General features: G+C 37.8%; 1 protein-coding gene across 1 annotated transcript in view; it reads right to left on the bottom strand.

Annotated features, from left to right (window-relative positions):
* Positions 1 to 26125, bottom strand: part of CCDC15 (coiled-coil domain containing 15) — a gene marked incomplete at both ends in the record, with an annotated part of 89565 nt that overhangs the window by 48038 nt on the left and 15402 nt on the right. The window contains 9 exon segments of the mRNA XM_080719499.1: positions 1070 to 1189; positions 1811 to 1933; positions 4439 to 4561; positions 5546 to 5701; positions 5916 to 6557; positions 7068 to 7190; positions 11613 to 11735; positions 14370 to 14414; positions 14416 to 14484. Coding sequence (XP_080575625.1) covers positions 1070 to 1189; positions 1811 to 1933; positions 4439 to 4561; positions 5546 to 5701; positions 5916 to 6557; positions 7068 to 7190; positions 11613 to 11735; positions 14370 to 14414; positions 14416 to 14484 — 1524 coding nt within the window.

The raw sequence follows: 26125 nt of genomic DNA, 5'->3' as shown, positions 1-26125 counted from the left end.
CTCGTTTCAGTGAGACCTTGTTTCAAAATAAAGAATAAAAAAAATTAGGGCTGGGGGTGTAGCTCAGAGGTAGAATTCCCCTGGGTTCTACCCCCAGTATCACACACACACACACACACACACACACACACACACACACACACAGAAATTATCCACATAGTAAAATGGTAGTATGTCTTGAACCCAGGGGCATTATACCTCTGAGCTACACCCTATGCCTTATTTTATTTTTATTTTGAAACATGGTCTCACTAGGTTAATGAGAGTCTCACTACTTGCTGAGGCTGTCCTCGAACCTGTGATCCTCCTGTCTCAGCCTCCAAGTACTAAGATTACAGGCATGCACCACCATATCCAATTTAGGTTAAGGTATTTTAACATTTTCTTGAAAAACTAGGGATCTTAACTCATTATTACCAAATCTTAGAAAACATAACTGTAACAACCTCTAGGCCAGATCTGACTAGTTTATTTCTTGATGACCCTGTCTTAGGCAGTTTCAGCTTACAGATGGAAATCTAGCCCTGACCACCATGTGGAAGAGCCAGATAACCCCTCCCTTTCAGAAACTGCTCTAAGTCTTCCCTTCACACATAAGAGACAATGGCTAGCAGAAGTAGACCTTCTATAAATATACATATAAAATAGTTTTCCAATAGGCAGAAAGTACCCCTAACAATAGATTTCAGTAAAAGCTCTAAAATAATCTTAGAATAGGTTTTTCACACTATGAAATAAAATAGGTATCTATGCGCGTGCGCGCGCGTGTGCACGCGCATAGTACTGGGGACTGAACCCAGGGGCATTCTACCTCAGAGCTATACCCCCTGCCCTATATTTTATTCTTTATTTTGAAACAGGGTCTCACTAAGTTGCAGATGGCCTAAGTTGCTGAGGTTGGCCACAAAACCTGTGATCCTCCTATCTCAGCCTTCCAAGTCCTGGGATTACAGGTATGAACCATCACATTTGGCAGAACCTACTTTTTTATCAGTTTTTCTCTCTTAGCTTAGTAGGCACCTACAATGGTGTCTAAATTCCACTGTCGATACTCTGTAGTCTGCTATACCTTTCGTCTGCAAGTCTCTCTCTGGATCCTGGATGGGACATGCTGATGGCTGTCCAGAAGCAAAACCTCTTGCCGTCTTTCTGCCATTCGAACAGATGGCTGCCTCCTAAAGTATAAGCTCTAAAAGACATAACAGCACATGTCAGATTATGTGAACAGTGACATAATAGTAGTGATAAGGTTTTGGTGATAGCCCTGAAGTAATATAAAAAGGTCAGAATGTTTGTATATATTATGGTATAAAAGTAGACATCATACTTATTGTCATTCTCATGGATATTAACTCCACCCACAAAGCAATCTTAAATTTCATCTCTAAGCCAGGTGTAGTGGAACATGCCTATAATCCCAGTACCTGGAAAGCTAAGACAGGAGGCCTTCAGCAATTTTGAGAGACTCTGTTTCAAAATAAAAAAATAAAATAGGGCTGGGGGTAAAATGCTGCAAAGTTGTATCCCAGGTACCAAAAAAAAAAAAAAAAAGATCATCTATAAAACAAGGATAATATTAGTATCTATCTCCCAGAGTTACTGGGAGATATAAGGTAAATGATATAAACTTCTAAAACCAGGTTGGCTTTGATAAGTGCTCTATGAATATAAGCTGCTACTTATGATAACAATGTTAATATTATTAAGAGATACCAGCACCCTCATCATCCTTGTTAGTAACAGCTCTGACAAGCCTAACCCAACTCTAATTTCCTTTCTACAGTTTACTCTTTACAATACCATGCTCTACCTGCTCTCTGGCAGAAGTAGGATCCTGGACTTCATGTAAGTCATATCCACGGCACTCTGGAAAGAACTTCTTTCTCCATCTCTCATCTGATTTATCATACGATGCCTGGCCATAGTCCCTGTGCTAAAAGATAACAGAAACACTGATACAAATTGTCCAAGCAGGAGCACCATGCCCGAGGCAATAATAAAAGCGTCAGTGGGAAGAAGCCTAAAGTAGTTTCAATCAATCACAATGGGATGACATATCACAGAACAAGAGGACATTATATCCTTTGCCATTATTACTGACCTTAACACTAAAGCCTTGAAGCAGTTATTATATTACCCTGTCAATCTTGAGCCCAAACCCAAACGCTTGACTCGCTGCTCTCTCCTCGCTATGCTTGGCTCTACTTATTCCCCAGGAGAGGCTAGGTCTTGAATACTAGGTGAAACATACTGACAGATCTCCAGAACTCACTCCTCTCAACCTGGTTTTTCTCCGAAGATGAAGGTTGTTTGATATCATTGTTCTAAAGGAACAACCAAAAAAAAAAAACCTGATTGTCTAAACAGAAATGAGGGATTAGTTACTATACTGTATACTTCAACAACAATCCCAGAGTAATAGTAGGTGAAGATAACAGAACACAGGGGGTCTGTGTGTGTATGTTTAACATAAAAATTTCCAAATATATATCAAAGTAGAAAAATAGTAAAATAAATCCCAAGGTACCCATCATTCAATTAGCAACATTTTGCTTTATTTATCTATTTTACCACTTTTTCCAAGAATATTTTAAGAAAATCAGATTATTCTGGTATATTTTTTAAAATTTTTATTGATAATGGCACAGTTTGAAATAACTAAGGACATTTTGCTCTAAGCCTAACTCTGAAGACCTTCCGTCTATATATTCCACACACAGCTAGCCTGATAAACTTCAGCCCAATCTCAATTTTTGGCTACTCTTTTAGAAATTATATAGCTTCTTCTGTCTGATGTTCCACCTATTCTCTATAGGAGGCCTGGTCCTGGATCGTAGGTGGACCATCCTGATGATACTCCAGAGGCATTTTCTCTCTTATTCTCTCTTCTCTCATGAAACATGAGAGTTGCTTGAGAAAAATGTTTTAAAGGGACAACAAAGAAAAAACTATTATCTAAGCAGGATAATATGCTAATCATAATCTTGTAGGCTTCAGTGAGAACTCCAGGGAAATGACACTAGATGAGACTATTTGATACATTTTGATAAGAGTGAGGATTTTTTTTTTTTTTTTTTTTTTTTTGGTGGTACTGGAGGTGGAACCCAGGGGCTTTTCTACCTCCAGGCTATACTCCCAGACCTTTTTTTATTTGGAAACAGGATCTCACTAAGTTGGTGAGAGCCTCACTAAGTATCTGAGGCTGGTCGAACCTGTGCAATCCTCCTGTTTCAGCCTACCAAGCGCTGGGATTACAAGCATGCACCATCACACCCAGCTGGGCAAGGATGTTTTATTCTAATTTTTTTTTTTTTTTTTTGCGGGTCTGGGGATGGAACCCAGGTACATTCAACCTCCAAGCTACACCCTCTGCCCTATTTTTTACTCTTTATTTTGAAACCGGGTCTCACTGAGTTGCAGAGGCCTAAGTAGCTGAGGCTGCCCCCAAACCACAATCCTCCTGTCTCAGCCTCCCCAATGCTGGGATTACAAGCATGCACCACCATGCCTGGCTAGATTTTAATTCTTAATCTCAAACCATAAACAGAACAGTCTGACAAACTCATCAAATCTTAAAATAGTTTAGCATTTGATATTTCTTTCAACATTGTTCATGTGCTTATGATAATACTGTAAGATTCAGGAAGAGTTGGCGAATAATCCTGATAAATTAAAATAGTCTAACTGATGTACTATCCTTCAAATGAAAGAAGAGGGTTGATTTATATAGTTCTCCAAAACAACTGCAAGGTAAGACAGAAAAAAGAAAAAGAGCCGCGTACAGTGGCACACACTTGTAATCCCAGTACTTAGGAGGCTAAAACAGGAGGATTGTAGGTTTGCGGTCAGCCTCAGTAACTTGTGAGGCCCTCCTCAACTTAATGAGACCCTATTTCAAAATAAAGAATAAAAATAGAGTTGGTAGTGTAGCTCAAGTGTAACACTGGGCTCAATTCCCAGTACTGCAAAAAAAAAAAAAAAAAAAAAGACCAATAGAAAACTGAACTGTTAACATTCCCCCCCCCACCCCCTTTTTGTGGTACTAGGGTTTGAATCCAGGGGCATTCTACCTCCAAGCTACAACCCCCAGCCCTATTTTTTTATTTTTATTTTGAAATAGGGTCTAAGTTGCAGATGGCCTCACTAAGATGCTGAGGCTGTCCGAGAATCTGTGATACTTCTGTTTCAGCCTCTGAAGTACTGGGATTACAATTGTGTACCACCATGCCGCTTATGCTCATCCTTCCTGAGCAAGGGTATTCTTCTAATAAGACTTAGGACTATCATGTAACTAATTCAGGAAAAACTAAAAGACATTATATTCTTAGGTTAGCTACAAAGTCTCTTATCCTATACATCAAATAAACAGTTGTTCCGAATTTGTAAAACCCAGCTACTTTATTTCTCATTCCTTTACCTCTTTATTGTTCTGTTCTATCTGCTCTCTGATGAAGTCCTGGAATTGGGATTTGGAAAGCAGATACTGATAATCCCCCAGAGGAAGGTCTTCTCTTCCTTTCTCATCTGTCACATCAGAGAATGGCTCTTTAAAATGTACTTTCTAAAAAAGAAAATACAAACTATAAGTTATCCAGTAAGATTAATATGACAGCCTTAGGATGTTTATTAGTTGTGTTTTGTTGGTTGGTTGGTTGGTTGGCTGGCTGGTTAGTACAGGAGAGGATATTGAACTCAGGGAGGGGTGTTCTATCAGTGAGCCATTTTCCTAGCCCTATTATTTGTTTGTTTGTTTGTTTGTTTGTTTGTTTGTTGTGGTACTGGGGGTGGAACCCAGGGGCTTTCTACCTCTGGGCTATATTCCCAGACCTATTTTTATTTTATTCAGAGACAGGGTCTCACTAAGTTGCTGAGAGCCTCACTAAGTAGCTGAGGCTGGCTTTGAACGTGTGCAATCCTCCTGTCTCAGCCTCCCAAGCACAGGGATTACAAACGTGCGCCACCACGCCTGGCTCTATTTTTAATTTTGACACAGGGTGTCACTAAGTTGCTGAGGCTGGCTTTGAACTTGCAATCCTCACATCTCAGCCTCCCAAAATCTGGGATAACAGGCATGTACTCCCACACCCAGCTGGCAATTTTTGTTTTGTAACTCAGGGTAAGGTAAAATATTAAACACAAAACAATGCTTTTTGTCAGTTTTAAAGTTTAGCAGATAACCATCTTTGCAAGCTCCAAATTAAACCTTATTCAGTTCTTGATGGTCTCTGTCCTCTCTCTGTTCTACCTTGCTGCTGATGGAGGCCTGATAATCTCTGCATATAGGATCTTGATGGAAATCCAGAGGAAGGTCCTCTCTCCCTCGCCTATCTACCAAAGTGGATGCTGGCTGCTTCAAATTTGCTTTCTAAAAAAGAATAAACAGAAAATACAAACTGTTCAATTAAAAATGACAACTTAAGACTTGATGCTTCAGTGAGAATTCTGGAGTTAACTGAGGTCAGGGTATAATTGGCATCTTATGAAATAAAACAAAAATCGATTCAACTATTCCAACAAAGCCCAACTGCAACCCTAAGTAATTTACTTCCTGTTGATCCCCTTCTTCTTTTTGCTCTAACTGATCTCGGATTGCAGTCTGGTCTTGGAAACTGTGTAAAAGGCATGGTTTGGAATTTGTAGGCCACTCTTTTTTCCACCTTTCAGCTGTCAAAGCAGATGATGGCTGACAGAAATAGTTTTTCTAATAAAGAAGATTAAAAAAAAGAAACTGTCCTGAATAGACAATTACTGCTCATAAAACTTTTAACTTTTGGTATGAATGCTGAAATTTTAAGAATTCAAACAGAAAACTGTATTTTCCAGCTACGATTTCCAAATATAATCCTTGAAAATCCCACTCTGAACCCTATGTAGCTTATTTCTTCTTATTACATCTCCTTTCAACTCTATTTTACCTGATCTTTGGGTTGAAAATGAAGCTCCTGACATTTGTGTACAGCATTATGCTCTTTGGGAAGAACACATTGGTCTTTGGATAACAGATCCTGGTCTTCAGGTAGAAAATCTTGATCCTGATATTTGAGTAGAATCTGCTGTTCCTTGGGAAGAACATAATGGTTTCTAGGTAAAAAATTCTGGTCCTGATAATTGGGTAGAATATTTTGGTCTTTAGGAAGAATACAGTGATGTTCAGGTAGAGAATCCTGGTCTTTTAGTAGTAAATCCTGGTTTGGGGATAGAAAATTCTGGGCTTCCATCTCAATAGTCCCACCTCCTACCTCAAAACTCTGAGTTTTTAATATAATATCCTGTGTTTCTGTCTTAACAGCTTGGACTTCTGGCTCAATGGTCTGGCATTCTGGCTCAGTAGACTGAACCTCCAGAACAATAGCTTGGGTATCTGGCTCAACACTCTGAACTGCAGGCTCAATACTCTTGACTTCTATCAAATCAGCCTGGGTTTCTGGCAGATCACATTGGGCTTCTGGAAGAAAATCGTGGGCTTTTGGCGGAATATCCGGAAGGCTCTGAAAACATGACTGGTGTTCTTCTTCCTCTTCCATCACAACAAATAATGGATTTTTGAATTTCACTTTCTAAAAGTGAACACAAACATCAAATATAGAAAGTTATGTAATACCAACACTCTAGGTTTTATATGGGACCCAAAAAATAATGTTAAATAATAATGGTACTCAACAAATTTCTACAATACAATGCAAAATCAAAGTCTTTGCCCAACTTACAAGGAATCCAACTCTATAATCCCCAAACTAGTACACCACCAAAACCTCCTAATCCAAATCAAAATTACTTTACTGACTTTTTTTCTTATTTTTTGGTACTGGGGATTGAATCCAGTGGCTTTCTACCACCAAACTATACCCTTCCACAAACATACCCTTTTTTGTGGTACTAAGGATTGAACCCAGGAGCATTTTACCTCTGAGCAAAACCCTCAGCCCTTTTCATTTTGGAATAGGAGCTTGCTAAATTCCTGAGGCTGGCCTGGAACTTGCCATCTTCCTGTCTGAGTATCACATGTACTGGGACTACAGGTGTGTTCCGCCATGTACAGTTTACTTTACTTATTCTTATTGGTTTACCTGAACTCTGCTATATGGCTTATCTTTATCCTCAGGAACAATATCCTGGGTGGTTCCCCCAAATAAGTCTTCTCTCCCTTTCTCTTCTCTTATAAGAGATGAAGCATCCTCAAAGTCATCTTCCTAAATAAAAAGTAAGATTTTTTTTTTTTTCAGTACCAGGGATGGAAACCCAGGAGCATTCTACCTCCAAGCTACACCTCCAGCCCATTTTTAGTCCTTTTTTATTTTTGAAACAGGGTCTCACTGAGTTGCAAAGGGCCTCAATAAGTAGCTAAGGCTGTCCACGAACCAAGATCCTCCAGTCTCCACCTCCCAAATGTTGGGATTACAAGTGTGCACCACCACGCCTGGTGCCAAAAAGAACTTTGTGTGTGTGTGTGGGGGGGGGGGGTACTGGGGTTCCTAGAAGTCCTTCTACCTCCAGGCTACACTCCCAGACCTATTTTATATTTTTTATTTGGAAAGAGGGTGTCTTAAGCCAACGAGGCTGGCTTCGAACTCGATCCTCCTGTTTCCGCCTCTCAAGCGCGGGGATTATAAGCGTGCACCACCTTGCCCAGCCAGAAAGAATTTTTTAAAAATCTTATCAATAGACACTGAAAAATCATTCGACAAAATCCAGCACCCATTTATATTAAAAACACTGCAGAAAATTGGAATAGAAGGAACATATTTCAACATCATTAAGGCTATATACAATAAACCCAAAGCCAACATCATATTGAATGGAAAAAACTTCAAAAATTCCCTTTAAAATCAGGCACAAGACAAGGATGCCCATTATTACCTCTCCTTTTCAATATAATTCTTGAGACTCTTGCCACAGCAATAAAACAAGAGAAGGAAATCAAATAAGAAGAGAGGAGCTAAAACTATCCTTATTTGCAGATCATATGATTCTTTACCTAGAAGATCCAATGAACTCAACCAAAAGACTTCTGGAGCTAATTAACCAATTCAGCAAAGTTGCAGGATACAAAATCAACATAAAGAAATCAGTTGCTTTTCTTTATGCCAACAATTAATCCACAACAAAAGAAATAAAGAAAACTATTCCATTTACTATAACCTCTAAACCAATAAACCTAACCAAAGATGTAAAAGACCTCTATAGAGAAAACTACAAAACATTAAAGAAAGAAATTGAAGAAGACCTTGGAAGATGGAAAGATCATCCTTGCTCATGGATAGGCAGAATTAATATCATCAAAATGGCAATTCTAGCCGGGCGTGGTGGCACACGCTTGTAATCCCCAGGCTTGAGGGCTGAGACAGGAGGATCACATGGGTTTGAAGCCAGCCTCAGCTACTTAGTGAGGCTTTCAGCAACTTAGCGAGACCCTGTTTCCAAATAAAATATTAAAAAGGTCTGGGAGTATAGCCCGGAGGTAGAAAGCCTCTGGGTTCCACCTCCAGTACCACAAAAAAAAAAAAAAAAAGCCATTCTGACAAAAGTGATCTATAGATTCAATGCAACCCCCATTAAAATACCAACAACATTTCTCATAGACCTGGAAAAATCAGTTATGAATTTTGTATGGAGAAAGAAAAGACCCAGAATAGCCAAAGCAATTCTCAGCAACAAGAACCAGGCAGGAGGCATCGCAATCCCGGACTTCAAATTATACTATAGAGCAATAGTAGTAAAAACAGCATTGGTATTGGCACAACAATAGGCAGACTGACCAGTGGAACAGAATAGAAGATACAAAACCAAACCCACATATCTATATTCAATTGATCTTTGACAAAGGGGCCAAACTCATATGCTGGAGAAAAGACAGCCATTTCAACAAATGGTGCTGGAAGAACTGGCTATCCATTTGTAGAAAGTTGGATCTGAATCCTTACTACTCACCATGTACAGGAATCAACTCGAGATGGATCAAAGACTTAGAAATTAGTCCAGAGACTGTGAAGTTATTAGAGAAAGGCATAGGATCTACACTCCAACATATAGGCACAGGGAGTAACTTTCTCAATAAGACTTCCAAAGAGCAGGAAATTAAAGCAAGAATTAATAAGTGGGACCTCTTCAAACAAAAAAGTTTGTTCTCATCAAAGGAAACCATCAAGAACCTAAAGAGGAAGCCTACAGAATGGGAGAAGATCTTTACCAGCCACCACTCTGATAGGGAGCTAATATCTAGAATATACAAAGAGCTCAAAAGACTCTACACTAGCAAAACAAACAACCCAATCAAGAAATGGGCAACTGAAATGAATAGACATCTCACAAAAGAAGAGATACAAATGGCCAATAGATACATGAAAAGATGTTCAACATCACTAGCTATCAGGGAGATGCAAATCAAAACTACGCTGAGATTCCATCTAACCCCGATCAGAGTGGCAAACATAAAGAAATCAAACAAAACAATTGCTGGCGAGGACGTGGGGAAAGAGGAACTCTTCTACGCTGTTGGTGGGAGTGCAGAGTAGTTCAGCCACTATGGAGATCAGTATAGAGATTCCTTAGAAAACTGGGAATAGATCCACCATTTGATCCGGCTATACCACTCCTGGGTATCTTTCCAAAGGGGTTGAAATCAGAGAACTACATTAACATATGCATACCCATATTCATAGCAGCACAGTTTGAATAGTCAAAATATGGAACCAACCTAGATCTCCATCAACAGATGAATGGATTGCAAAATTATGGGAAATACACACAATGGAATTCTATTCAGCTATAAAGAGAAATAAAATAATAGCATTTGCAAGAAGATGGAAGGAACCAGAGACCATTATGTTAAGTGAGATTAGTCAAGCACAGAAAGAGAAGGGACATATGTTTTCTCTAATATGTGCAAGCTAGGGAGTAGTGGTAATACCAGAGGGACTCCAGATGATGGAGGGGAAATCTCAGCAAAGCTTGAATGGAAGGATAGGAGAGGAAGAAAGCTGAGGTTGTTCAATGGAGGAGCTACATATGAATATGTGTAATAGCATAAATACAACATGATTAACCTGGACACTCTCTATTGGGAGGGTAATGAAGGGGGAAGGGCATGAAGCACAATGTAAATGTACACCACTCTCAATATATTCCAATAATAAAAAATAAAAATTAAAAAAAAAATTTTTTTAAAACACACTAAATGTAGTTATTACAGGTAGAAACAATGTGATCATAATAATATCCTATACTTCATGATGCTAATAATATATTTTTTAGCAGGACAGCATATTCAAACTATATTAGTGCTGGGGTTTTTTTTTTCTGTTGTACCTGGGATTAAACCCAACTTCTTTCTACTTCTGAGCTATACCCACAGACATATTTTATTTTTTATTTAGAAACAAGGTCTCACTAAATTGCTGAGAGCTCTTCTAAATTGCTGAGGATGCCCTTGAACCTGCGATCCTCCTATCTCAGCCTCCCAAATCCTGGGATTATAGGCCTACCACACCATGACCAAGAATACTAAATGTTTATGGTATAAGACAGAACAACACTGAAAACTAAAAAACACTGCTAAAAGAAAATAAATATCTAAATACATGAAAAGACATCCATGTTCACAGTTCAGGAGACAATATTGTTAAGATGTCAAAGTATGGTGATACACACCTGTGATGCCAGAAGTTGGGAGACTGAGGAATGAACCCAGAAATTTGAGATAAGCCTGGTCAACAGAGAAAAAAAAGGTGGCTACATTTCCCAAATAATCTATAAAGCCAAGACTCTTCATCAAAATGCCAATTGCCTTTTTTTTGTTTTTGCAGAAACAAACAAATCATACAATTCATATACAGGGGACCCATAATAGTAAAACATTCTTGGAAAAGAACACATTCTTCCCAATAACTTGGACTATGCAGAAACTAAAAATTTTGTGCTGCAAATGATACCGTTAATAAAGTGAAAGACAACCTACAGAAAGGGTTCTCTCCAATAGTCTTTTCTCTAATAAAGGACTTATTTCCAGAAATTAGAACACTTAAAACTTGATTATAAAAAGACAACCAGCCAGAAATGGTGGTGTACACTTGTAATCTCAGTACTTTCAAGGCTGAGACATGAGGATCACAGGTTCAAGGATAGCCATGGCAAGTAGTGAGACTCAGCAACCTAGTGAGACCGTTTCAAAACAAAAATTAAAATAGGGCTAGGGGAGGTAGCTCAGAGATAGAATGCCCCTGGGTTCAATCCTCAGTACCAAAAAAAAAAAAAAAAAAAAAAAAAAAAAAAAAAGAAAGAAAGAAACTAAAGCCGGGCGTGGTGGTGCATTCTTGTAATCCCTGCATTCAGGAGGCTGAGACCGGAGGATATCGTGGTTCACAGGCAGCCTCAGCTATTAAGTGAGGCCCTCTGCAACTCAGTGAGACCTTGTTTCAAAAAAAAAAAAAAAAATAGGGAAGGGGGTGTAGCTCAGAGGTCAAATGCCCCTGGGTTCTATCCCCAGACCCACAAAAAAAAAAAAAAAAAAAAAAAGAAAAGAAAGAAAGAAGAAACTAACTTAAAAATAGACAAAAGCATGTGATTAGACATTTTCTCCACAAAAGGAAGAAATGTTTGCACCTATATATGCCTACCTGATTTTCCATAAATTTCTGGTTAGACGTTGTAGTTAAGAGACCTTGATGGATCTTAAGGGGGAACTCTTTACTTGTTTCTAAATTTATCTTGATGAATGCTGGTTTCCTAGAAAGCGCTTCCTGGGGAGGGGGAATACAAATATAAATAGTCTAGGAAAATAATATTCTCATGATACAAATTCCAGATCTTTCATAAGTACCCAGTATTTCAATAATACTCAATTTACTAATTGAGTATTTATAAAAGATCTGTAATAATCTTAGTAGATCTGGAATGATCTTACAGTCTTAGATACAATAAAGAATAAATAGTAACTTCAACTCCAAATGTACAAACAAATTACATATCAATAAATGGAATGAAACAGACTGGTAGAATATATAAACTTTATAAATGACAACTAGTCACCATTCTAGCCACTTCAATGTAAGGAGACTCATGATTTTAGTTTGAGTGACTTTAGTTTTAGCAACCTGTCAGAGCTAAGCAAGTACATGTTCTACTTATATCTATGAACCTGGAACAACAATAACAACCAGGTAAATTCTAATATCACTAAAGTATGACAAGGAAATGAAAGCAAAGCTCAACTTGATTAGAGATTATTCTTTCTGATTGGCAGAGTCCCACTTCACACAACTGAGAGGGTAGAAAATTGTTTGGCTTTGAAGGAAAGACTTGATACAAGTGATTAGAAACATTTCTTTAATGTTTTAGATCATTCCAAACTACATGGAGTAGATCTATTCGTATTATTTCATTAAAAAAAAAAATATATATATATATTCTTTGGAAGCAAGCAGCTATCTTGAATTCATTAGAATCATCATAACAATAATAAATTACACTACACTTAAGTAAAACCTATAAGGTATAAAATTGGTTTATACAAGGATGTTACTTCAGAATTAATTTTCCTTTCTAATGGCTATTTCAGTCAGATCCATGAATAGTACTCTTTCTGGAAAAACACCAACTGAAAGGTCTCAGCATATTCCAGACAATATAAAATAACAAGTCTGTAGGATCTGGTAACCTTTTTATCCCTGGTTTATTAGAAAGTGTCCAGCCACCTCTTTCTAACAGTACCCTAGAATCAATCTAATAGTTATGCCAAATCCATAGTAGGTATGAAAACTATCAAGAAATCAAGCCTCTGAGAATAACTGAGATACAAAAGAAAATGTAATTAAGAGTTACAACAAGACAATGCTAGAAAAAGGCAACCATCTGATTACATCCAGGATGAGGTACCACGTATGGACATGTGTCTATACCAATTTGTTTTTACCTTTATAAGTTTTAAAATGATTACTGAAAGAGACACTTATAGTTTAGTATCCAACCAATTGCAAACATAAAAAAGGTGAGTGTTTTTGATAGTTTTATTCAGATACTTAAGAAAAGAAACACAAAAATAAAATACAGCCCTATTCTGCATAATGTTTCAACCAACAGTAGGTGGGAAGGGGACTACTGAAGATTAAACCCAAGGAATTCAACCTATGAACTATATCCCCAGTCCTTTTTATTTATTCTTTCTTTCTTTCTTTCTTTCTTTCTTTCTTTCTTTCTTTCTTTCTTTCTTTCCTTCCTTCCTCCCTCCCTCCCTCCCTCCCTCCCTCCCTCCCTCCCTCCCTCCCTCCCTCCTTCCTTCCTTCCTTCCTTCCTTCCTTCCTTCCTTCCTTCCTTCCTTCTTATTATAGGTGGTACTGGGGTTTCTGGAAACCCTTCTACCTCCGGGCTACACTCCCAGACCTATTTTATACTTTTAATTTGGAAACAGGGCCTCTTACACCAGTGTGGCTGGCTTCGAACTTGCGCAATCCTCCTGTGTCTGCCTCCCAAGCGTGGGAATTATAAGCGTGCGCCACCACACCCGGCTTATTTTTGTTTTTAAAACAGAGTCTCAGGCTAGGCATGGTGGCACATGCTTATAATCCCAGTACTTGGGAGGCTGAGATAGCAGGATCACAGGTTCATAGCCAGCCGTAGCAACGTGGCAAGGCTCTCAGCAACCTAGCGAGACCCTGTTTCCATATAAAGAAATAAATCAAGCTGGGGCATATCCTGGAGGTAGAATGCTTCTGGGTTCAATCTCCAGTACCAAAAAACAAAACAAAACAAAACAAAACAAAACAAAACACACATAGGGTCTCACTAGGTTGCTGAGAGTCTTGCCAAGTTGTCAGGGCTAGCCTCAAACCTGTGGTTCTCCTGTCTCCGCCTCACAACAACTAGAACTAAAGGCATGTGTTACAACACCTGCCTATATACATACATTTTTAAATTGAAATCATATTGCATAAAATTTTGTATCTTACTTTTTTCACTTAACTTTACATCATCATTTCTCTTATCTTTAGATATCCTTTGGAAACATACTTTTTAGAACTATATATGGATATACATAATTTATTCAAGCATTCCCTATTATGGGATATTTAAGGTTCTTTACAATTATTTTACAGTTCTAAATTATGCTGAGAAGTAAATCTTTATCTGTACTTTATATCGGTCTATTTTTTTTCCTGGTACTGGGGACTGAACTCAGGAGCACTCTACAACTAAGATACACCCCCCAACCCTATTCTATTTTTCATTTTAAAATAGGGCCTCACTAAATTTCTGAGGCTGGCCTCAAACCTAAGAGCCTCCTGTCTTAGTGTCCCAAGTACTAGGATTACAGATGTGAGCTACCATGCCTAGCTTTCCTGTATTTTTAAGAACAGTTTATTGGAAATTAATTTTACCTCTTGGGTGGGAGAGTTTTTCCTTTTACCATTTGGAAACACTAATAGCTTTTTTATTACTTACAGTTTTATGGGATGCCAGCCGGTGACGTGCTTCTTTCATGGTTTGACTAAGCTGCCAGGGAAATGGGAAAAAAGAGACAAAAATAGGTTAAAGTCTTAATACCAAATACATGAAGTGTTCCAACAGAAAAAGAGGTCTCTATTATTAAAAAATGACAGATCTAAGACAAGAGGATTACTAACAGAGGAGACTTTGACCTGTTGGTAGTATTTTTTGAAGCCTTGTTAGTCATCATCTTTGAGGTCACCTCAGCCTGGCTTGGGAGGGGCACAAATTGCCACCCAAGTGGAGATTTTTGCACACAGAAAAATCTCCAAGGATCAATAAAACTGATAAGCAAAGACCCTGATAATCTCCTTCTTTTCCAGAATTTTACCCTTTCATTCCCTGATTCACCCATGACTACCTTGATGTTTTTACCTGACTCACTTTGCTATCTTCTGTAAATACAATTTTTTGGTTAAAATTCCCAATAAAGCAAGATGTTAGTGGAAGGATAAGTAGGAGAAATATCTCTCTCCTCCTCGGCCCCCTCTGTCCTGTTTCTCAATCAATCAATATCAACAACATCACTACAAATGAAACCCAATGTGTGGCAGGTAACCTGAAATTCTGGTGAATCTCTCTATCCCTTCAGCTACCAAAGTCACAACCAGCTTTTTTCAGGGCTGGGTAATAGTTGAAGAATGATTCATTCCATATGCACTGTTTGTTTAGACAGGGAATGGAGGTTGCTATTTTCTCTACTTGGGCTCTCACTCAGGCTTGCTTGAAACCTTTTTGAGAAATGCAAGCCTTTCCTGTGATTGCTGGGGAGGCTTCTCATCCTGGGATGCCCTTTGCTGCTGTGTGACCTTTCCCTCTGCCAGCTGCTAAATTTTCTCCCAACAATCCTGAAAATTTTATTTAACCCCCCCATACTACATTATATGAGGTTATTAGGAAGGGTCTGGATAAGGGTTAAAGAGATGAAGATCCTATCTTTCAACAGATAATGTCTAAAATACCCTATTATTCAAGGTCCTAATTGAAATAATTCACAGTAAGCTTTTAAAAAATATATCCCTTTTGATTTAAAATTGTTTTTAAAAAAACTTTCATTTACCCTCACCCTTTACCGACCCCTGCTTAAAATAATATTTGGCTTTTAAAAAAAGTAGGAAGGGATACAGTCATCACACTTTATTTATTTATTTATTTATTTATTTACTTATTTTGGTACTAGGGATGAAACCCAGGGACTTTGGGAAGTTTTATCTCAGCAATATCCAGCCCTATTTTTTTTTAATTCTTTATTTTGAAACAGGGTCTCACTGAATTGCAGAGCCTCACTAAGTAGCCGAGGCTGTCCACTAACCACAATCCTCCTGTCTTAGTCTCTCAAATGCTGGGATTACAATCATGTGCCACCACACACCCAGCTCAGGCTTTAAAATTTTTTATAATTCCATTTTCCAATGTTGTTTGTTCTCTTAATTTCAAAATTATAAAGCTCTACATCTTACCCTCACCTCCTCCCCTGCAAACAAGGGGAAAGAATAGACAAATTTACTACAAAACATAGCGTTTCACTTTACGATTCATAGCCTTTTCACTTTTGAGCTCATGGATTTTTATAAATTCACCTTGGGGTTGCACACATGTGTTCTGTGTTCTGATGTATTTTCGTTTTGTCTAACTAAAGTTCTCTACTTTTTTTTCTCCTCCTACTTAACAGCTATTCAAGGATTAATTCTCTGTTTAATACCCTGAGAGGGAGGATAAGTGGTAGTGGTATCTGGTATGGCGTATTCCTTAAGGCTCAACAAGTGACCACCTAAATCATTTGATTTAATGTCAGCCTTGACTGGTGGGCCCTATCTCAGGCATCCTCTACTGTATAGGCTTCTATATTTATTCTGTTTGTTATAATGTCTGTTGCTTGCTGGCACAAAACAAATGTCTGTAATAGGTTGTATCTTAATATTTAAAACTTTATATCTGGCACTGCTACATAAGCTGTCTATAAAAATAAAATGACTGGCAAATTATAGTTACAAGATATTTTTTCTATGTTTATTTATGTCTGTATGTGTAAGTGTATTGTTTGTCTATTAAATACATGGTACCAAAATTGGCTTTCAAATAAATGAGTATTCATAAACTAAAAAGAATAATAACAATAACAACAAAATTGGACACATATACCTTTTAGTTTACATGACTTAAATTCTTAAAAATAAGTTAAAGTAGCTGGTTAAAAAAGAGTAAAAGATGTTATTAAAAATTATTAACATGATTTGCCCGGACGGACTTGCCGGACGTGATTTGCCGAACGTGGTGGTGCACGCTTGTAACCCCCACGCTTGGGAGGTGGAGACAGGAGGATCATGCAGGTTCAAAGCCAGCCTCACTGGCTTAAAAGACTCTGTTTCCAAATAAAAATATAATATAGGTCTGGGAGTGCAGCCCGGAGGTAGAAGGGTTTCCAGAAAAAAATAAAATAAAATAAAAAATAAATAAATAAATAAATAAATAAATATATATATATATATATATATATATATATATATATATAGAGAGAGAGAGAGAGAGAGAGAGAGAGAGAAAGGATTCTTTTCCAGGATGCTTACCAATCAAGATTGTATGTAACTATTTTTGTTAGATTTTTAGGTATAATAACCATTCTTTTGTTTAAGATTTTTCCTTTACAGGAAAGAAGGCTTAACATGATAACTATACTTGTTTGATATCTTGGTTTTCATGAATAACAACTATTAAAATGGGTGAATAAAGTAAATATAAGTGGAGCTGGGTGTGGTGGCGCACGCTTGTAATCCTAGCACTTGGGAGGCTGAGACAGGAGGATCAAGCAGGTTCAAAGCCAGCCTCAGCTACTTAGTAAGGCTCTCAGCAACTTAGTGAGACCCTGTTTCCAAATAAAATACAAAAAATAGGTATGGGAGTATAGCCTGGAGGTAGAAAGCCTCTGGGTTCCACCCCCAGTACCACCAAAAAAAAAAAAAAAAAAGTAAAATATAAGTGGTATAAGCTCTTATAAATGTTTTCTTAAATTCTTTAAAATTGTGTATAATTTAAAACACTATGATTGCTAAATACAAAATATTCTTGGCCTTTTTAACATCACCAAAAGACAATATATCCAAGTCTATCAAATGTGTGTGTTTTTTATTTTTAATTTTTAATTTTTTTTTTTTTGGTACTGGGGGTGGAACCCAGGGGCTTTCTATATCCGGGCCACACCCCCAGACCTGTTTTATATTTTATTTGGAAACAGGGTCTCACTAAGTTGCTGAGAGCCTCACTAAGCAGCTGAGGCTGGCTTCGAACCTGCATGATCCTCCTGTCTCAGCCTCCCAAGTGCTGGGATTATAAGTGTGCACCATCACACCCAGCTCAAATGTGTTTAATATTGTATTTCTTTTAGATGTTAACCATATATAAATTACTAAACAAATTGTTAAGAGTTAAATTCTAATTAATATATGATTCTATATATAAGGCTAAAAATTTTAACCTGTATTCTGTTAAAAGTACTTAAAAACAAAATATTTTACCTTTACTTAAAAAGATAATTTGTATAAACTCTTGTTTTAAATATAAAAAACCTAATAGATACAAAGAGATATTTATAGATATACATTCAGGGCCATCCCATAAGAGCTTCATGGTAAACCAGCAAAGTCCCTAAAAAGTCCTTGGTCTGACCAAAGTGAAGCTTATACTACTCTGCCTATGTCAAGAGACAGCTTAAAAATCTGCATGGGGACTGGACACAAAGCAAGTGTTGTCTATTATCTGACTGTTATCTGTTTTAGGCATCTGTTATCTGTTTTAGTTTAATTTCTCTAGGTAAAAATGGAAGGAAAACAGAGCAAGCCCACTCTCTTAGGCTTCATGATCAGATACTTTAAAAAGGGTTTATACAGATGAATACAGACTCTAACTCCAGAAAGATTGCACACCCTGTGCAAGGTAAATGGTCAACTTTTGGAGAGGACTGGCCCTCAAAAGGCTCATTAGATCAAGGCATCACCCAGTGGATTTGGGACCAGGTCACAGGTAGCCCAAAATGTTCAGACCATTTCCCTTACATCAACTTGGATCTAAATTGTTCAGAACCACCCCATGGTTGTGAGGTCCTATCTCTCAAATCTTAATCACCAAAAGGCAAGACTCAAGTGGTCAATCAAAAAATTGGAGGCAGCAACTAGTTAAAGCCCAACTATTGCCCATTCTGAAAACTCTCCCAGAAAAAAACAGATCTGCCACATGACAGGAGCTGCCAGCACTCATTACCACTTCCTAAACCTTTAATCTGACCAGCCAACCAGTCTGGCAAATGGGACCCGAATTCTGGCATCCTTCTGTAACAGCCCCACCAGCAGCATCTGACAGAACTACAGATGAGTCCCATTCAACAACAAAAATAAAACTGAAAAGCCACAGGCCCTGGATAACTCTAATAACTCCAATCTGATTCCAAATACACAATCCTACTTGGACTGATTGCCGCCAGCTTCTCCTGACTCTTCTCAATACTGCGTTTTACAGGCAGCAGCTCATTGGGCTAAGAAAAATCCCAGCAGACATTTTTCACCTCTCCTGCATGTACTCTAGGGGAAAGACTGTTCAGTTGTACTGCCAGGTCAAGACCTCCTCAGCAAACTCAGAACAACTATCATCTTTTCAGATGAGGGCAAAATGCCAACCTCATAGCTAAATTGCTTCCTGAAAACACACCAAGAAGAATAGAGACAGTCTAAGTGGCAAAAAGTAGGTTTCCATCAGCTCAGAGATTAGAGCCTAGTGGCCCACTCTAAGGGCCAAGGATTACCAACCTGAAATGGCTACCAGTACCCAATTCCCTGGCTAGCCCTGGAAGAAATCTAGCCCCATTTAAAAAGATGTCAGAAACACAACATTATGACATTATGCCAGTCCTAGTAAAATAGTGCTCTTTTTCCAGTCAAAAAGCCGGCAACCCAGGACTACCAACCAATGCAACTTATGGGTCATCCACCACGTTAGTCACCCTAGATCTTCTAAGTATGCTCCCAGCCACTGCAGCCTGACTCACATGCTTGGAGTTAAAAAGATGCTTTCTGCAGTACCCATCTGACCCCTGTAAAGCAAAAATGGTTTGCCTTTGAATGAGAAGACCCAAAACCTAAAAGCAAAAAGGAGTAAACACTTGTACTCTATTGTCTCAAGGGTTTAAGAAGTCCCCCACCATTTTAGAAGAGGCCTTGGCCCTTAACCTCAAGCCTTTTCCTTCCCACACCTTGGGCTACACCCTCCTTCAGTATGCTGATGACCTTCTCATCTGACACAAAACTCTTAAAAGCAATGCCAGAAAAATGGGCCAGCTGAAACACTGTGGTTACAAGGTCTCTAAAAAAATCCCAGTGTCTGGGATTCACCATTCAAAAAAAGAGCCAATTGCCCGCAGAGAAAAAGAAGACAGTCCAAGCTATTTCTGCCAACCAAAAAGCCCTCCAGGAATTTTTGAGAGTGATAGGGAACTGATACATTTAGACTGCAAACTTTGCTGTCACGGCAAAATAACTTTATGTGAGAAAAATCACAACAGGCCTTTCAACAACTTAAAAGGCAACTGCTAAAAAGATCTTTTACCTTGATTGTCTCAAATAGAAGGAAGACAGCAGTTCAGGTTCTGATCCAACAACCAACACAGGCTTACTGTATAAGAACTCTCTTATACAGCTAAAGATGGTACATTACTTGAATCCAATTACCCTGCTGCCACTCAGTGATGAGCCACCAATCAAGGACTATAAAAAAGTGCTGACCCAAATTTATTCAGGGAGGCCAGACTTAAAAGCAAACCATGGACCAGCCTTTGTTATTCAGGATGTGGCACATAAAAGCCAAAAAATTCAGGCAAAATAGATAGGAATAACAGAAATGGGTATTAAAAAATATAAATGTAAGCATTTGGGAGGCTGAGACAGGAGGATCGTGGCTTAAGGACAGCCTCAGCTATTCAGTGGAGACCTCTGCAACTCAGTGAGATTGTTTCAATATAAAGAATAAAAAATAGACGCCAGGCGTGGTGGCGCACGCTTGTAATCCCCGTGCTTGGGAGGCGGAGACAGGAGGATCGCGTAGGTTTGAAGCCAGCTGCGCTGACTTAAGAAACCCTGTTTCCAAAAATAAAAAAAGTATAAAAATAGGTCTGGGAGTGTAGCCCAGAGGTAGAAGGGCTTCCAGAAACCCCAGTACCACCAAAAAAAAAAAAAAAAAGAAAAGAAAGAATAAAAATTAGAGCTGGGAGTGTAACTCAGAGAGTTACAATGTCCCTGGGTTGCATCTCCAGTACACAAAAGTATATATAGTATATTTTTTAATATATAAAAATGTGACAGGTAAATTCAAGCCTTATCTTACTCCTGTTTAAAATTATATCTCTTTTGTCTGCAGGACTATCTTGTCTCTTCAAAAAGGTACCAATAAAAATAAATAATAAATAAGAGAGAAAGAACCCTAAAACCACTATATTCCAATCATCGAGTTTAATTTCTCATTTGCCTTCTCCTTCTGTTTACTAAGATGACTTTGCTGTTCAAGGTTCCTTAAAACTGTTATTTCGTCAGTTCTTGCTAAAATGTAAACATTGGAAAAACTGTAACTTTTTAAAGTCCAGGCCACTGTAAAACTTGGATAGATTATTTTGTTTCACACTTTGTTAAAAAATATAAAAAATTATTTCAAAATGTAAAGTCAAGAAGGTAATTATGGCAGAAAGAAACCAGTAGGGATGAAAGAGAGATATAAAAAAAGGTACAAAGAATATGAGAAATTTTGGTAAGAAAAAAGAAAAGATGTTAGAAATAAGAAAATATTTTGTGTGATAAAGTTTATTCTAAGACTGTCTCAAATGAGAGAAGAGGATAATATCAGAAGGCTAAAAGAACGTCACAAAAGGTTTGAGTACAACATAGAATGTTTGCAGAGGATGAAGCTTATGAAAAAATAATTCATGTGTGATAACAATGGTTATATTTACAAATTATTCAAAAAGTGATGCACGCTTGTAATCCCAGCATTTGGGAAGCTGAGACAGGATGATCGTGGTTTGCAGACAGCCTCAGCTACTTAGTGAGGCCCTTGCAACTCAATGAGACCCTGTTACAAAATAAAGAATAAAAAATAGGGCTGGGAATATAGCTCAGAGGTAGAACACCCCCTGGGTTCTTCCCCAGTACTGGAGAAAAAAAAAAAAAGTTCACAGTGAGGCTCCATTAAAAGGCTCCTGTGTTTTCTACTGTCTCTGACTTCTATGGCTGTCTTATTAAGCCCTAAATTCTAAATTTCACTTCTAAAGTTAAAGTTACCTCTTGTAGAACTGTAATGCTGTATTTGTACTTCCCAAATGTTAAAAATGTATAAATAAGTATTAGATAAAATACGAGTCAGTTTAGCTATCCTAGTCCATTACAGCCACCTAACGTCAGCATCCTCAGCACCAACAGCTCTATAGAGACAACTCACTAGACTGCTTGTAAGAAATTTAAAAGGTCAAACAAGCTGATCCTGAGGAAGATGACTCACCCTACTCCAATCACACTCAAAAGCAGACGAGACGGTTCATGATGGGAGATTGAAGAATGCCTCATCTCAGATCACAAAACTGGATTCTAAATTATATGTCATAAGTGCTTTAAGACTGACTTTATTAGTGGGATTTACAATGGTCTTAGTTGTAACACAGAGGTATCTATCCAATTTGACTCTGCATTGCTAAAATGATAAAACAATTGGCAATCATCATTTATGCATACAAAATTATATTATTGTCAGATTTGATGAAAATAGAGGTATATTTTGTGGAAGCCTGGAAAATAGAGAAAGTTCTCCCAGGCTGACAAATACTACTGACCTTGTCTCAAAGACAAAAAAGGAGAAAATATTGGAAGTCTTATTAGTCATCAGCTTTGAGGTCACCTCGGTCTGGCTTAGGAGGGGCACAAACAGCCCACATAAGGGGAGATTTCTGCATGCAGACAAGTCTGCAAGGATCAAATGAAAGTGATAGGCAAAGACCCTGACAACTTATTTCTCAGAATTTTACCCTTTCGTTTTCTGATTCATCTGTGACTACCTTGATGTTTTTTCCTGACTCATCCCATGACTGCTTTACTGTCTTCTATAATTACAATGTTTCGGTTAAAACTTGCAATATAAGCAAGGTGCTGGTGGAGAATAGGTAGAAGAGAGATCTCTCTTTTCTCCATCCCCTTCTGTTGTCTTGTTTCTCTAATAATAATAATTTTCTATAAAAATCATCTGACTCCATTGTCATTCATGTGAGTGACTTCAATCAATATCATCACCATCCACTATTTGTATTTTAACAGTATTATTGTCATTTTTAAGAGGTTGCACTTCATAACTTGATTTAAAGGGCATTACTCAAATTAATTTTTATAATGTATACTTTATTTGTTTACACAGAATATGAGAACTTAAATTGTACATTAATATACTTGGAAGTTACTGAGCAGACACACTCCTAACTTTTCTATTCATTTTTTCAATGAAAAGTCATTTCTTAAAAGGGTTTTTGCATGGCTAATTGCTTTCACACTCCTGGCTAGAAGACTCTATTTCTAGTTCCCTAAGTCTCCTTTTCCTAGTAATCTGAATCTCTTATCCATCTCCAAGATTTGAAGACTACCACTATTTAAAGTCTTTTCTCAGATCTTCCTTTCTCCAGGAAGCCTTCCTAAGTTAACTTAGAACACAACCATCTCAAAAGAACCAATTTGTTTCAACTACTCTAATATTAAATGTTGACTTTGTTCATTCCTTATCTCTATCTAGTAACTTAGTTTATTTCTCATTCAGGAGCACAGCCTATTTTAAACTCTCTCAAATCTACAAGGACAATCTCATTTGGGAAAAAGAAAAAAAATGAACATTTCTTCTTTTTCATATCATTTTTAAAGATAACCACTGCATCAGGTGGAGGACAAGCATATTTCCACACTACTAAGAGAAATTATGGCTAAGCCAGGACTATTTCTTTTTATTTATTTATTTATTTATTTATTTATTTATTTATTTATTTATTTATTTGTGGTACTGGGGTTCCTGGAAGCCCTTCTACCTCCGGGCTACACTCCCAGACCTATTTTTATATTTTTTTTATTTGGAAGCAGGGTCTCCTAAACCAGCGCATGCGGCTGGCTTCGAACCTGCGCGATCCTCCTGTCTCTGCCTCCCAAGCGCAGGGATTACAAGCGTGCGCCACCACGCCCGGCTAGCCAGGACTATTTCTAACCCACTCACTGAAAGATTAATAATGTCTACTCTCCCTTGAGGGGAATGATGACTATGACTTAAAGATGTAAATTACGCTTTCTAAGCCAGGCGTGGTGGCACACATTTGTAATCCCAGTACTTGGGAGGCTGAGACAGGAGGATGGAAGATTAGAAGCCAGCCTTGACAATTTAGCGAGGCCCTCTGCAACTTAGTGACCCTGTTCCAAATAAGAAAATCAGGCTGGGGGTTTAGCTCAGAGATAAAATGCCTCTGGGTTCAATCCCTGGTAACTAACACACACACACACACACACACACACACACACACACACACACACACATTCACTTTATGGATTTTACTATGAGCTTAGAGATTAAAAAAAAAAATACTCTCTCTCATTACTACCCTGTTTTCTCATAGCATAGCATCTTTGCTTAGACCTTGCTTCCAAAGGTCTATACCACTACCCAGAGAAATCATCTTAAAACATTACTCTTGGTTCTACCAAGCATAGGACTTCTGGATTTAGCTAGCTGAGAGTGGCTAAAAGGGTCAAGATGGAGTTATTCACTTTGCAAAAAGAGATATACATATAGTTAAAGTTATAAAAAAAAACACAGAGCCATGTACAAATTCAACATCAAGTATGGTGTGTGGTAATGTCCTACATTATGCAAATGGGATTCAAAAGCTTTATTGTAACAAATTTAAAAGAGGGGTCAAATTCTTCATTTCCCATCAATTCCTAACTTCTATTTGAATCACAATGATTATTGTTCCTTAAGCAGAATATTTTAACTGGTCCAGCAGTCAAAATATGTATTATGTTTGTTCTGGTGTTCCCCATTCCATAACTCTTCACCAACTCAATTATATAAAGGCCCTTCCAAATGATCCACTATGAGGACTACAGTAGGCTGAAGAATGTCCACCCAGAGTAACCTGGAACTTCATATGGGGAAAGGGCCTCTGCAGAAATGCCTATGAATCCTGAGATGAGGCATGAATTCTGGATTACCCAGAAGGGCACTGAATGTCATCATAAGTATTCTTATAAGATAGAAGCAGAGGGAGATTCAATACAGAAAAGAAGGTGATGTGAAGATGCAGGTAGTGACTGATACGACATGGCAGAAGCAAAGCAATGCTAGCACACACCAAAAGCTGGAAAAGTCAAAAAATAAATCCCCCTCCTAAAATCTATGAAGGGAGCATGACCCTGCTAATGACTCAATATTGGTCCAGTGAAACTGATTTTGGACTTCTGGTCACCAGAAATGTGAGAAAATACATTTCTGTCATTATAAGCCATTAAATTTGAGGAAATTTGCTACAGCAGCCACCAAAAATACAACCAACAAGGACTAAAGTTAATAAGCATTGAGTAAAAATATAAATACAGGCCTGAAATCTCAGACTTGGGAGTCTGAGACAAGAGGATAACAGCAGGTTCAAGGCCAGCCTCAGCAACTTAGCAAGACCTTGTTTCAAAATTAAAAAATAAAGCCGGGTGTGGTGGCACACACTTGTAATCCCCGTGCTTGGGAGGCGGAAACAGGAGGATCGCGCAGGTTCGAAGCCAGTCACGCTGGCTTAAGACACCCTGTTTCCAAATTAAAAAGTATAAAAATAGGTCTGGGAGTGTAGCCCAGAGGTAGAAGGGTTTCCAGGAAGTACCACCAAAAATAAAAAATAAAATAAAATAATAAAAAGGACTGTTGATATAGCTCAGAGGCAGAATGCCCCTGGGTTACAATCCTCAATATCAAGTAATATAAATAAGTAAACAAACAAACAAACAACCAGAGAAAATAAAGGGATATTACTATCATAAAATTATATAACAATTTGAACAAGTAAATACGCTTTTCTTACTGCAAGAAAATGTTGATAATTGCATATGTGTGTGTGACTATGTAGTGCATATATAGTTTCTTGGGTTTTTTTTTTTTTAATGATACTAGGGACTGAACCAGGGGCAGTCTAACTCTGAGCTATAACCCTAGCCCTATTTTTATTCATGATTTTGAAACAGGGTCTTACTAAGTTACAGAGGGCCTCACTAAGTAGCTAAGGCTGGCCACAAACCTATGATCTTCCAATTTCGGCCTTCCAAGTACTGAGATTACAAGCATGCACCACCACACCCAGCTATATATACACATTTGTATGTGTACACGTATTTATATATATGTATGTTTAAAAGTATATTTGAATATGTGCATGTGCTATGTATGTATGAATACTCAAAACACAAAATTTAACTAAAAATCTTTTCTTATAGTAGAATCTGAGACACACTATTCATCCTTTTATAGCCGTTAGTTATTATTAACAAAGATTAACATTAAATCTCTGACCAAGACTTAAATATCCCCTGATGGCAATGAATTACTCATAACT

Source organism: Muscardinus avellanarius (assembly GCF_963383645.1).
Source record: "Muscardinus avellanarius genome assembly, chromosome: 1".
Lineage (NCBI taxonomy): Eukaryota > Metazoa > Chordata > Mammalia > Rodentia > Gliridae > Muscardinus > Muscardinus avellanarius.
The sequence above is the reverse complement of the archived record's forward strand: the minus strand, read 5'-3'. Positions and strand labels throughout refer to the sequence as shown.